Source organism: Stomoxys calcitrans, chromosome 2, assembly GCF_963082655.1.
Source record: "Stomoxys calcitrans chromosome 2, idStoCalc2.1, whole genome shotgun sequence".
NCBI classification, from domain to species: domain Eukaryota; kingdom Metazoa; phylum Arthropoda; class Insecta; order Diptera; family Muscidae; genus Stomoxys; species Stomoxys calcitrans.
The window spans coordinates 185,070,317-185,084,954 of record NC_081553.1 but is presented as its reverse complement, the minus strand read 5'-3'; the positions used below and the strand labels follow the sequence as shown (position 1 = coordinate 185,084,954).

Sequence of the window (14,638 nt, the reverse complement as noted above, 5' to 3'; positions counted from 1 at the left end):
GAAAGTCGCTGATGATTCCGTCGTTGGGTTCCTATTTGTTAGGCTGTGTTGGGTCTCTCGCCCCTGCACTGCCTGATGTTTGAGTATTAGAATCTTTGCTTATCCTAATCTTCCCAATATTGAAAGCGTTGGTAATTGTCTCGTCGTTGGTCCCCTGTCCGTTAGGCGGCATTTAGCGTCCCGCCACTGCACCGCCTGATGGCTCAATATGAGGGTATTTGCCTATCCTAGTCTTCCCAATGTTGAAAAAGACGGTCATGGCCCCATGCTTTTAGTTTTAGCCAAACTTGTCAGTGAGACTTGATCAACGCCCAACACAAGGAGAGTTCCTTCCTCTTTCTTCGTTAGGGGGTATTGAGTGTCCCGCCACTGCACCGCCTGAAGGCTCAATATGAGGGTATTTGCCTATCCAAGTCTACTCAATCTTGAAAAAGACGGCCATGACCCCATCCTTTTAGTTTTAGCAAAACTTATCACCGAGACTTTATCAACGCCCACCACAAGGAGAGTTCCTTTCTCCCTCTCCACCCTGTGGAAAACCTCCCATTTCTCCATGACCAAATCTTGGTTATGCTTGTTTAAGACTTCCATCGTGCGCCCCCTTGTGATTTCGCTGCCCACATCCTTGTTGAAGACCATCGCCTTTGTGAGCGGTGGGATGTCCATCTTTCTCACAAGGTCGAACTTTACGCCCTAGGGAATGTGGATACTTCCATCGATTAATGGTATCAATACATTCCGCTGACGCAAAGAGCAGCGTTAAGATGTCCCCCTCTATACTCGCAGCTCATAATCCGTATGGGTTGACCCCCTTCAGAGTTCAACACATGTTCGATAACCCGTTCGTTTACCAAATGCCTCAATTGGGACCGACGATCTGGTGGATGCAATGCATCCACGGTATCAAAAAACCCGTTTTTTTACCAGATGCTCCACTTGGGACTGACGATCTGATGGAATCCTACCGGATGTACAGCCAAAATTGATGCCTGCATAAGTCATCTCATATCTGTTGTGCTTCCTTCCCACTCCGGCATAAGAGGGCGGCTTCTTACCTTTCTCAGCGATAATCTTTCCCTTCCGTGATGGCTGTGGCATCCTTTTGGAAGTCACAGTCATTGATGAAGACTCAGGCGATTCCTTCGTTGCATTTCCGACTTTGTCTCCCTCCGCAGGACACTGTCTGGGGTCTCCATTGCGGGAAGACTGGCTTGGTCTTCCCAGAGTACTTGAAAGCGGGGAGCTCTTTTTCTTCTTCAGCGTTTTGGCAATGTTATACGGAAGATCTGATTATCTAGTGGCAAGGATCTTCCCTAGCCTAGAGGCATAGAATGTATATTCCACAGAGCTATTGAGTTCCATCAAGGATTTATTCTGAGCCTTTTTTAGCTGGCTCTTGCATTTTCCTAACTCTACCTTGTGGATGTCCTTGGCCCTGTAGAGTCCTTTTTGCTTTCGCCATATTGACGAGACTTTGTAAACCTATCATAGACAAGATAGTCTTATGGAACACCATGGTGGTCCTTGTATGCCCCCTGGTTTGGTTCTGGGACATGCAGACTAATACCAAACTTACGAAAATACTTTCTAGTGTCTTAGCAAAGGCTGACCTCTAATGTAACAATGATTGGCGAAACTTTTCTAACCCAAGACATTCCAGTGACATTATCTACGATACAAATATGATCACTTATAAGGCGCCGCGGTAGCCGAGTTGGTAGCGTGCTTGCCAGTTCAGGGGTCGTAGGTTCGATTCCCGCCAGAAGTCTTGGTCTGTCGCTACTGTGGTATCACAATGGACTTAAAATTGTCCTAATGAGTCTGTAAATTACTGCCACTTTTACCTAACCTAACCTAACCTATTGCCTTTAAGGATATTTTATTTGATGATATTATTAGAAAATTTGATGCATACCTTATATGAAGTAAAACTCTTCCTCTGCAAAAATTCATTATCCCCAATTTTTATAATTTTCACATTTTCAGTTTTCTGCGTTCTCACCATTCTCTGCTGCTGTGCCTTACCCTTAACAATGGCAGATGAAGGGGAGACAACAAAAGAATCCTCATCACCAGCGCCGCCACCCGCTAAAGCCGCGCCAAAAATAACCAAATCACGATCCCTATCAACAAGACGACCTCCACCAACTACAACAACCACAACCACGACGACCACAACAACAGAGGAACCGGAGCCGGAACCAATGGAAACGACCACAAGTGCCAATGACATTTGTATGCATGGCATTCATGCCATTATACCAAATTCCGAAGAAGATTTAACGGTGGTTAAAACGGAAAATGATTTTGTCCATGACATGGAGGGTGATCTGTTACTGAGTGTGATGACAACAGATCCAGCATCGGCAATGTTTGTTATAAATCGCATGAATGTGGCCAATCTGTTGGAGGCAAATTTTGAAATAGGTGAGATATAGATAGAGAGACAGAACTAAAAGGATGTTTAATTATTGTGTGTGTGTGTGTTTTTTTTTATACAGGTATACGTGCCATACACCTGGAAGCCGATCATTTGGTGGAGAACATCATATTGCAAGAAATCAAATATCAGCAACAATGCACCACCCATGCCTTGGGCATATTCATCGACTTTGACTACTACATGATGTTGCAGGATTTCATCGATGATCTGGATTACAACATTTGGCCCATACCTTCCACACGCGATGATTTGTTTCCCAAAGTTGCCCATTTGCTGCATCAAATGCCTTGGGGCGATCAAATTGCCTCGGTGGAGATTTTAACTGAAAATTTGAATGTCTATAATGATTTTATGGATGCCACGCGCAAGGAGCATATGTGCCTTATGCACTTCAAGAGTGATAGTAACATTTATATACTATTTGGTAATAAAATGGCTTCACATTTTAAGGAGAATGGAACGATATTTGCCGTGCCTACGGAAAGGACAGATCGTCATTTTATAATGGGTAAGAAAAAAAAACTTAAAAATGTTTACAGTTGAAACCGCATGAGTGAAATGCCAAAACTACATCGCCTAGGTTTCACTTATCCGTAATTTTCACTTAAGCGTAATTCGGATAAGAGAAATTAATTGTCACTTAAGCGATATACGCTTAAGTGCAAGCCAATTTTCATATCAAAGTTCTAATTACATATGAAACAACTTGAGTTGAAAAAGAACAATGTTCAGTAGTTCTCAGTTTCATACAACAATGGAATTGGGGGTGTAAAAATTCTCAGTTAAGCGATTTTCACTTAAGCGAACTTAAATGCATTGAACAACACCAATAATGGTTCTTACCATCAAGTTTCACAAAAGCGGGATTTTTCACTAAAGCGTATATCAGTTATGCGGTTTCGACTGTACAATGGTATAAAACACTCGGTAAGTTGGTTTGGACAATCATGACTGCAAACAGCCTTTTGAAACGGAAATGTGAGATTACATCACCTCTTGCTCGAAATTTGTCAGTTGTTAGACACGGTTCCTATTTTGTAAAAGAATCCACTGAAAAGCATATACTGGGAGGCCATAGTGTCACTTGTTATGTGTTTGAGTCGACATAGCCATGAGCAGCACAAAAACGAAGGTGACACCCCAGCACACTTTGTCTGTTTCACAAGACTGGTAGCAAATTATTGAGTTTTCGAGAGGATAACCTCAGTGAGGAGTCAGGTGGGAGTCAATGATACTCGAGATGGCAAGGCGATTTATTGGCGCCTTCAAATAACCAATGGCCAACATCAGCGTCTGTTCGCAGGTTAGCGGCGGCTGGAGGCGAGCGTCAAATTTTGGAGCAAACGGGTCGCCACAACGAGGGATATATATGTAATCCCACAAAACCCATGCGGTTGGGGCGCTGGGCCAGTAACCCGCCCTGGGGAAACTGTGAGAAACAAAGCAATAGTAAAAACGGAACTCCTTAACATTGACGACCCACGCAAACGAAAAAAGGACCATGATTTGCGGATCTGCACCTGAAATGTCCGCTCCCTTTATAGAGGAGTTGCAGTATACGCGCTGGCGTACAGCGCGTATGTAAGGTAAGGTGCAACCTTACAGGAAGTGCGATGGACTGGCAATGGCGACACTACAATACCAAACGGTGACGAACTATTCTATAGCTGCCATAACACGAGGTAGGAATAAATTTGGCTGTGGATTTGTGGTAAGTCGAAGACTGAAACAATTTGGCTGTGGATTTATGGTTAGTCGGAGACTGAAACACCTTGTCTCCAGCTTCACTCCGGTGGATGAGAGGCTAGCCACAATCCGCCTAAAAACCAAATTCTCCAACATCAGCCTTATTTGTGCCAATGCCCCGACGGAAGACAAGGACGAGCAGACCGAGGACATTTTCTACGAGCGCCTAGAGAGAGAATATGAGAGCTGCCGCACCCATGATATTAAAATCGTTATGAAAGATTTTAATGCGAAGATAGTGAAGTTAGACATTTTTGGTCCAACAGTCGGAAAGTTTAGCCTCCACGAGCTAACGTCCAGTAATGGGTTGAGGCTGATAGATTTTGCCGTGGCAAAAAACATGGTAGTTAGTAGGACCAGATTTCACAAAGCCACATGGCTGTCGCCCGATCAAAACACTAGGAACCAAATTGATCACGTTGTGATAGATGGAAAACATTCATCCAGCGTGTTAGAAGTACGATCGATCCGTGGAGCGAATATTCGGGTCATTACCTTGTTGCAGCAAAGGTTCGCATCCGTTTGAACAGGGCGAGGAAAGTACGATCTGACACTGCACAGAAGCTGGACATTGAAAAGCTGCAAACACAACAGATGGCAGCGGCATACTCCACTCGACTGACCCAACTGCTTGATGAAAGCACTCCTTGTTCCGATGATATAATGGAGCAGTGGCAAACTATTGCCCACTCCACGAAAAATGCCGCGAAATCTGTTCATGGGTACCGAAAGCCTCCTCAAGAAACCCCTGGTACGACCAAAAGTGTCGAGATGCTACTGAAACCAAGAATGCGGCATATATAACAACACTGCAATCAGTAGCAACGCGCCAGATGAAGGAGAGGTATGGGGAGAAAAGGAGAGGGGAGAAACGTCTACTCCGCAGAAAGAAAAAGGAAATGGAAAGACGTGAGTGTAAGCGAATTCCGATGTACAGGAGTCAGAATGAAGTCCGGAAATTCTACCAAATAATCAAACATCAAACCAATTACCTCCTAGAAGAGTACGATCTGACACTGCATGGAAGCTGAACATTGAAAAGCTGCAAACCCAACTTGGGCAGCAGGTATACTTTATTCGATAATATAATGACGCAGTGGCAAACCATTGCCCATTCCATGGAAAATGCCGCGAAATCCTTAGTTGGGTACCGGAAGCCTCCTCCATGAAACCCATGGCACGACCAAGAGTGTCGAGATGCTACTGAAGCCAAGAATGCGGCATATAGAGCAACCCTGCAATCAGTAGCAACGCGCCAAATGAAGGAGAGGTACCGGTGTAAAGGAAAGAGGAGAAATGTATATTCCGCAGACAGACGGGGAAATGGAAGGACGTGAGTGTGAGCGAATTCAGATGTACAGGAGTCAGAATGAAGTCCGGAAATTCTACCAAAGAATTAAACATCAAACCAATGGCTTTGGTGGAGGCACATTCTCCTACAGAGACAATGAAAGGAAATCTGGCAACTGACCCAGACAACATGCTGAGAATATGGAAAGAACATTTTATCCAACTGCTAATGTCCGACGTTGGCGGCGAAGAGGATACCGCACAACCAATCAATGATGATGGTATGGAATGTTTACCTCCTAGTCAGAATGAGATCCAAGAAGCAGTGATCCGACTGAAGAACAACAAGGCAGCAGGAGCCGACGGGTTACTCGCTGAACTATTTCAAACCCGAGGCGACACGCTGATAAGGCATATGCATCAGCTTAGCTGCGCAATCTGGCTAGAAGAACGCATACCTGATGATTGGAACCTCAGCATACTATGTCCCGAATACAAGAAAGGAGACAAGACGGAATGTACCAACTACAGAGGATTAAATCTCCCTTCCATCGCATACAAGATACTCTCGAGCGTACTGTGCGGAAGATTAAAACCTAAAGTCAATACGATAATTGGGCCCCAGCAATGCGGCTTTAGACCAGGTAAATCCACCCTACACCAGATATTCACACTGCGCCAAATGCTGGAAAAGACCCGAGAAGGACAAATCAACACCTATCAATGCGGCTTTAGACCTGATAAATCCACCCTGGACCAGATATTCACACTGTACCAAATGCTAGAAAAGACCCGAGAAGGACAAATCACCTATTTGTTAACTACAAAGCCGCTTTCTATACCCCTTTACGTTCAACGGTATTGCAAGCCATGTCTGGGTTTGGTATCCCTGCAAAATTAATAAGACTCTGCAGGATGACACTTGCTGATACGCATTCCTCAGTAAGAATAGGAAAGAATCTCTGGGAACCATTTAATACCAAACGGGGTTTCAACCAGAACGACAACCTACCATGTGATCTCTTTAATATCCTACCGGAGAAGATTATACGAGATGCAGGTACGAAACACTACTCGCAAGAGGCATGGAACACTACTCGCAAGAGAACATATCGCCTATGCAGACGACATCGATGCTATGGGTTGGTCCTCGTAAGAAGCAATCGCAGTCTTAAAAATATCAACCCCCACAAAGCCTTGTAAACGCGAGCAAAATAAAGAAAACGAAGATAGTTGGGAACCACAACACTGAGATAGTCAGCAATTTTATCTACCTTGGCACCGCCGTAACCGAAACGAATGGCTAACAGATGCTACCTTGGATTGAGCAAGCAGCTGAGGAACAAAAACACCTGCGACAGACGAAAATTACGCTTGACAAGACACAGATACTACCTGTGCTGTTGTACGGCGCTAAAGCATGAGTACTTGCAAATGAGGTAGTACTTGGAGTGTTTGAGAGAAAAATTCTTCGTTATATATAAATGACTCATTTTGCGTTAATGGAGAATATAGGCGTCGTATGAACCACCAGCTGCATGACGACGACAGCATAGTTAAAGGCATCAAAATTGGCTAGGTCGTGTTTTCAGAATTGATGAAGAAGCTCCGGCAAAGAAGTTCTTGAAGGCGACCATAAAAGAAAACGCAAAACCATAAAATCGATGCAGTGACCAAGTGGAGAGAGACATTTCGAAACTGGGTGTCAGAAATTGGAGAAGAAGCGCAGAAGATCGTTGCGCTTGGGCACGTTCGGCTAGAGGAATAAGTTTTCTGCAATGGCTAATTAAAGTAAAGTAAAGGATCTGGTTCAACGATAGGAACCAGAAGGCATTTTTCTTCTACTGAAAGCTTAAATTTTTGGCTGATTTGACAGAGATTTTGTACGTCAGGTTTAAAATGGACCCTTTGATTAAACTTGGTAAATTTTTAGCAGAAAACATGGTGGTAAGTCCTCAGGATTCTGCACGGGCCATCTTAACTTTTTAACCTAAAGCTTATTCCCTTTCACACTCTTTAATAACGCCCAAAATGTATGTCTCTTGCTTTCTTTCCCTAGATTTACCCAACAAATCCTACATACTGATGGAGAATGAAATCGATCTGCGAGAAATTGATAAAAATGCCACCCAAATGACTTTGGACGAACCGCTGATTGGTAAAACCATACTACCCTCCCGGGTGCTGGCCTTTGCCCGCCCCATGCTGGAGTTGGCCAGATGGCTTAAGTCTTCCATGCAGATTCATTGTAAGCGGGTGCAGGAGTTCTACGCCTTGGAGACCTGTGGCAATGTGTTGGAATTTATAGGAGATTGGGAGAAGCCTGAGAATCGTCTGCCCCACCATGATACCGCCGAGCTGTTGGATTTGTTGCGCATGCGCCAATTGGGGCCATTGATGAATTTTCAAATGTTCCAGAAACAAATGGAAGATCAGTTCCCTCCCCCGGTCTCTTACGAAGAGGAGAAGGCAACAATGCGGGAAATTGCAGCACAGAATTTTGTCACAAATATAACGACCTATTATCACTATAATCGCGATAACCACACCAGTGTGGAGCTCAAAACGAAATTTGGACATGTCTTCAATTGCCAATTGACAACAGGAGAGAATTCACGCTATCCCTTTTTATTCGATGGAGAATCGGTCATGTTTTGGCGCATTAAGCCCGATACATGGGTGGCCACTGGCATGACAGCGGCCATTTTGGGCCTCATATGTACCCTGGCCATTTTGGTGTTCATTGTGGTGCGCATTTCACTGGGCGATGTCTTCGAGGGTAATCCGGTCACCTCCATATTGCTGTTGCTCTCTTTGCTGCTAATGTTCACCTCGTTCATACCCTTCTCGATGGAGTATGTGGGAGAGCATCGCAATTCCCATGTGACCGTTGAAGATGCCGCCACCTTAAATACCCTATGTTCGGTGAGAGTTTTCATTCTCACTCTGGTGTATTGTTTTGTATTCTCTCTTTTGTTGTGCCGCTCGGTAATGTTGGCCTCCATAGGCTCGGAGGGTGGTTTTCTCTCCCACGTCAATGGCTATATACAGGCAGTGATCTGTGTCTTCAGCATTCTGGTGCAGCTGGGCATGTCTGTGCAGCTGCTGACAGCCATGCATCTGGCACCGGATCGGGTGTCCTGTGAGAATATCTACTATGGCCATTGGATGTTTGGCTTGTTGTCCTATGACATGTTGCTATTGCTGAGCATTATTGCCTTGGTGCCATTCATCTATCGATCGCAGAGGAATTACAGGGAGGGAATTCTGATTGTTATAGGCTCAGTGTTAATGCTGATCATTTGGATTGTTTGGATCACATTGTCCTTCTTTGGGGACGAAATGCGTGATGCTGCCTTGCCCTTGGGCTTGCAAGCTTCCGGCTGGGCAATATTGGTGGGCATTTTGATACCGCGTACCTTTTTGATAGTAAGGGGCATAGAGCGTTCTGATATAGCCCAAGCCTTGCCGTCGTTAACATCATTGGCTTTTGCCCAAAACAATCAATACTCCTCGGAACAGGTGAGAAATCAGATGTACAAAGTTGTAGTACAAAATTATTGACATTTTTCCCTTTACCATTTCAGAGTGTCTATGAGTGTGTGAATCCTGCCATGCGTAACATATCCCAGGATGAACTCCACCATCAGTCGCCTAGCGAAATTCCCACATTGCCACTGCGTGGAGGCGGAGCTCCCAGACGCCAGCAATTCTTTGCCAATCTGCGCCAGGCCAACTCCCATATTGGAACACAACGCCAGAACACCACACGAGTCAATCGTGGCAGTCCACCACATTCTGTTCAGTCATCAATATCACCCACAGATTCCCCAGAGAATAGTAAAATTACAAGATTTTAAAAGAGATAGAGAGAGAGAGAGAGAGAGAGTGGGAGAGAGATCTCCTTTAAATGGGGAAAACATCCAAGGTCCTTAAACCCCAAATATGCTTCCATTTCAAAAACATAACCACACCACGGACCCTGAACCCAGTTTTTCCCATGAACAAAAATCTCTCCATTAGATTTAGATATAAGTTTTGAAATATTTGAAAAAAAAAACATATTTTCCCCCCAAAATTTTTAAGTTTACACCATTGTGGAGGATATGAAGTATGTATTTGTGAGTAGTTTACTTATTTTTTTTTTGTAAGTCCTTTTTGAACCTATTCTAGTCAAAATCAAATACCTAAGAACTTGATTGAAATCAAGCGTTGTTTCAACATCATTCAAAAGGATATTTATTAATAAAGATTGATATTTATAAATAATCGAGGTGTGGTTGTTGAACATTTATTTGGGGGGACTTCTAGAAACAAGTAAAACGGCAATCCTATGGTTCCCATTCCCCCTTACTCCCTTATGGTCCGTCACCCAAACGATGCGGATTTTGCCAACCTCAGAGAAGGCGTTAATCTCCTTCTTACACTGCAAGACTGTTTGTGATCCCTTATGAAAATTTTACTGTCCGACAAGATGGAAGATCATGTTGCACGAAGTATCAAAGCTAGACGTCAGAGTGGGCTTGAGAACCCAGGGACTGAGAACTGTTTTAGACTGCCTGACTGCCTTTAGCACCATACCACCTCACGCATTCCGTGATCGCACGGATCTCCGCCTGCAGGACCGTATTATGGTCAGGCAGTCTAAAACAGATCTCAGTCCCTGGGTTCTCAATGTAGACCCCCAAGCCCACTCTGTCGTCTAGCTTTGATACATCTGTGCAACATCATCTTCCAGATGGCAATTCTAGTGTTCCGCCAGACCAAGACCGTGCCGCTGGCACCGATGCATCTCACTCGACCTCAAGTTTCATCTCAGGTATCCAATCGGAAACCTCTTTCCTTCCTTTCATGTTTCCTATCGTCGCCTCGATTATACTGCGATGCTATGAGCTGCTCCCACCCTCAATCCATTCACCCATCGCCTTAAGTCTCATAGCCGCAGTGGCTGCTTCACACTTCATCTGTATGTCAATGGGTCGGATATCTAGAATAGTCTCCAGTGCCCTAGTGGGCGTGGTCCTCATCGCTCCCCCTATGCCAAGACAACATGTTCTCTTAACCTGTTGTATGGTCCTTATGTTGCACTTTTTCTCCATAGCAGTCCACCAAACTACTGAGGCGTAAGTAAGTATTGGTCTAATTACGCTCCTGTAGAGCCAGGGAACTGTCCTCCGGTTCAGGCCTCATTCCGAGCCTACAGCCCGTCTACATAGTGCCCAACATCTGTGAGCCTTCTCAGTACGCTCCTGAATGTGACACTTCCAATTCTGTTTCCAGTCCAAGATCACTCCAAAGTATTTGACCTTGTCAGATATCGAAATCGTCTTATTGAAGAAATGTGCTGCGCTAAATTGGCCCATCTTCGTCTTCCTCGTGAACAGGCATATTTCAGTCTTCTCCGGGTTAACATTGAGACCCCTGGGTCTAGCCCAGTCATGTGCCATATGCAAGACCTTTTCGGCCCTTCTGCATAGCTCGTTCGAAATAAAGCCGAGGATAGTCTACTGGTTCTACGGGAGCATGATTACACCAATACTTTATTACGCCTCACTGCTATGGAGAAAAAGTGCAACGTAAGGATAATACAATATGTTCAGAGAACATGTTGCCTTGCCATAGGCGGGCTATGGGACCACTCCCTCTAGCACACTGGAGGCTATTCTAGATATCCGGCCCCTAGACATAAGTGTAAGGCAGCCACTGCGGCTATGAGACTTAAGGCGATGGGAGAATAGGCAGACATTAGGAGCAGGTCACACCTTCGCGGTAAAGTCGAATAGAAAATAGGAAACCTGGAAGGAATTAGAGAGGTTTCGAAATAGATGGATACCTGGAAACACATTTGAGGTGGAGTGCGAGGCACTCCTGCCAGCGGCACAGTCTTGAACTGATGGAACTTTGGTATTACCATCTGAAGGTTCATGCTACTCAGATGGATCAAGGCCGGAGGACAGAGTAGGCCTGGCGTTCTACATTGAGAACATAAGGACTAAGATATGTTTCCGACTGCCTGACCGCAATATCTTCCTGCTAACGAAGTTACGGTCGATCACGGAATGCTTGAGTTGTTATAGTGTTACGGTGGGGGCATCGATTGTTATCATTTTTACGAGCAGTAAACTGGCCATCAGTGAAAAAACAACCAGGACGGTAAGGTCGCGAACAATCTTGCAGTGAAGGAAGGAGATAAATGTCTTCTCTGAGGATGGCATGATCCACATTGTTTGGGTGCCGGGCCATAGCGGAGGAAATGAAAAAGCAAATGATTTAGCAGTGAAGGCTAGTCAATAATCTTGGTTACACCGTCGCCTCTCGAGTCCACGCAGTCAGAGTGAAGAGCGTGAGCGAATGCACATGAAATACTGTGGAACAGCGAATAAGTTGGTTGAGCGACGAAAATCCTATGGGGATAATCGAATTGTGAGAAGGCGAGCCTATTACTGAAAGGAAGTAAGAAGGAGGTCAGTATAGTTTTCGGTATCATTACGTGACAAATAGGACTACGAGCTCATATATGCAAAATAGATGCGGCAATTGATAGCATGTGTAGGGCATGCGGGAAAGACTATGAGACGTTTGAGAATTTCCAGTGTCATTGACCGGCTAACAGACACCGGAACTAAGGAGGGGACACAATACCAGATATGAAACGACTAAGGGGTGTCGGGCGTAGTGTGGCAATAAGCACCGCTGAAAACTTTTGCTGTTGTTCCCACCAGGATTCAAAACTCGGCGTTCGGATTCATAGGCGGGCGTACATGTAAACTTCTGCGCCACGGTGGCCTACTGTGGAAATAATACCTTCACAACTCAGATGAAAAGTTGTCAAATTTTACATATACCCTTGTCTCAAAATTTCTCGAAATTTTTATACTACATACATTAATATTGGTTGCCCAAAAAGTAATTGCGGATTTTTCATATAGTCGGCGTTGACAAATTTTTTCACAGCTTGTGACTCTGTAAATGCATTCTTTCTTCTGCCAGTTATCAGCTGTTACTTTCAGCTTGCTTTAGAAAAAAAGTGTAAGACAGTATATTCGATTAAAGTTCATTCTAAGTTTTATTAAAAATGCATTAACTTTCTTTTAAAAAATCCGCAATTACTTTTTGGGCAACCCAATAGATTAAAATTTGTGATCTTATTTCCTATTTACTTTAACCATTAAGACCAGTGTGCGGCTATAAAGTGTGTGGAGTTTTGAACCAATATACGCGTTTCAAATTTTGCAAATATTTTTATATTCAAATAAATTTCTTATTCGCCGTCTATTTTCATATCACTTTGGACTAATATTCAGTGAAATGTTGGGGTCGGCTATCCCCGACTATAGGCAGCACACACTTGTCCCCACAATTAACAGTATTACACATTGTTTTCATTCAATGGCTGACTGACTGAGTCTTCAATAACAGGGTGGCTCCACCAATATGCGTTGGTGAATGCTTTTCATAAACTTCTGAAAAGTTCATCTCTACAAATAAGCCCTCAATTAAAGCTCTAAGCTCTTTGAGGCCTTTATCATAGACTACAACCTCATAAACTAAAAAGCACTCAACTCCTCACAACGCTTCACGAAGCTTTTTTAGACCATGTTATTGAAATTTCCTTTTATACACAAACACAAAGGTTAACTACCCCAAATGTAAGTCCATTCATTGGTGAATGGTATATGGCAGGCTTTTTAGTTTGCCGGGTACGCTAACGATGGCCTTAACAGTGAATCAGATAATAAGCATTCTTGACGTCACATCGCATTTCGTGTCCTTGAGGTTTTTGTAAAGAATTGTTGATATATTCTCTGTCAATGAGACACAGTGGAAGAAAAATTTCTTCTTTTTTAATAAAAATAACAGCACAATAACTTGGAGGAAATTAACTGATATGAACATTCAGACAGACGAGTTCCCCAAAAGTTCGTCACAAATTGAGAAACATCTAAAGGGTGATTTTTTTGAGGTTAGGATTTTCATGCATTAGTATTTGACAGATCACGTGGGATTTCAGACATGGTGTCAAAGAGAAAGATGCTCAGTATGCTTTGACATTTCATCATGAATAGACTTACTAACGAGCAACGCTTGCAAATCATTGAATTTTATTACCAAAATCAGTGTTCGGTTCGAAATGTGTTCAAATTTTGACAAATTTTGATCAGCGATGAGGCTCATTTCTGGTTGAATGGCTACGTAAATAAGCAAAATTGCCGCATTTGGAGTGAAGAGCAACCAGAAGCCGTTCAAGAACTGCCCATGCATCCCGAAAAATGCACTGTTTGGTGTGGTTTGTACGCTGGTGGAATCATTGGACCGTATTTTTTCAAAGATGCTGTTGGACGCAACGTTACGGTGAATGAACATATTTCGAACCGAACACTGATTTTGGTAATAAAATTCAATGATTTGCAAGCGTTGCTCGTTAGTAAGTCTATTCATGATAAAATGTCAAAGCATACTGAGCATCTTTCTCTTTGACACTATGTCTGAAATCCCACGTGATCTGTCAAATACTAATGCATGAAAATCCTAACCTCAAAAAAATCACCCTTTAGATAAGGTTGTATTCTCTTAGTATTTTAATATTTTTCCAACATTTTTGGCTAGGACTAACATTTTTGCGAAATCTGTTAATAAATGCACCTGCTGTGGACTTAAGACCCTATACCAGGAGATCGGTTTATATGACAGTTATATCTAAATATGGTCCGGGACTACACTCAACGAACCAAAAAACAGCAAAAATGTTTGCTAAAACAGCAGTTTTTGCCTGCTAAAAATGGAAAGCAGGCATTACTGCGGTTTCAGCAAACATAGCAAACATTTCGGACAGCAAATAAATCAGCAAACAAAATCTGCTGTTTTGAATACACAAGTCTCTTGAAGAAAAATGTGTAGGGTATTTTTTATTGCCTATTACTTGTTTTGATTACTTTAGGCATTTTTTTATACATTTTGTTGGTCTAGATGTTTTTAATTGTGTGGAATATTACTGTAAAGAAGCTACCCGATCAACAGATTACTTGTACTCAAGATATCGCATTCATCGGTAAACATTCCGAAATGAAGTATGCAAAGGCTCCAACCATCGGGTATGCGTTCTTCTAGCCCGATTGCGCAGATAAGCTAATGCATACGCCTTATCAGCGTGTCATCTCC

At 43.3% G+C, this 14,638-nt stretch overlaps 1 protein-coding gene across 5 annotated transcripts in view; it reads left to right on the top strand.

The window, feature by feature from the left end:
• Window positions 1-9,748, top strand: part of LOC106089473 (protein bride of sevenless) — a 32,456-nt gene extending 22,708 nt beyond the window's left edge. For all 5 annotated transcript variants that reach the window (XM_059363094.1, XM_059363095.1, XM_059363093.1 and 2 more), the window contains 4 exons: window positions 1,987-2,427; window positions 2,502-2,951; window positions 7,539-9,001; window positions 9,067-9,748. In XM_059363094.1, the coding sequence (XP_059219077.1) occupies window positions 1,987-2,427; window positions 2,502-2,951; window positions 7,539-9,001; window positions 9,067-9,339 (2,627 nt within the window). In that variant the 3' untranslated portion in view covers window positions 9,340-9,748. The remainder of the gene's footprint in view (window positions 1-1,986; window positions 2,428-2,501; window positions 2,952-7,538; window positions 9,002-9,066) is intronic.
• Window positions 9,749-14,638: the final 4,890 nt, after the last annotated feature.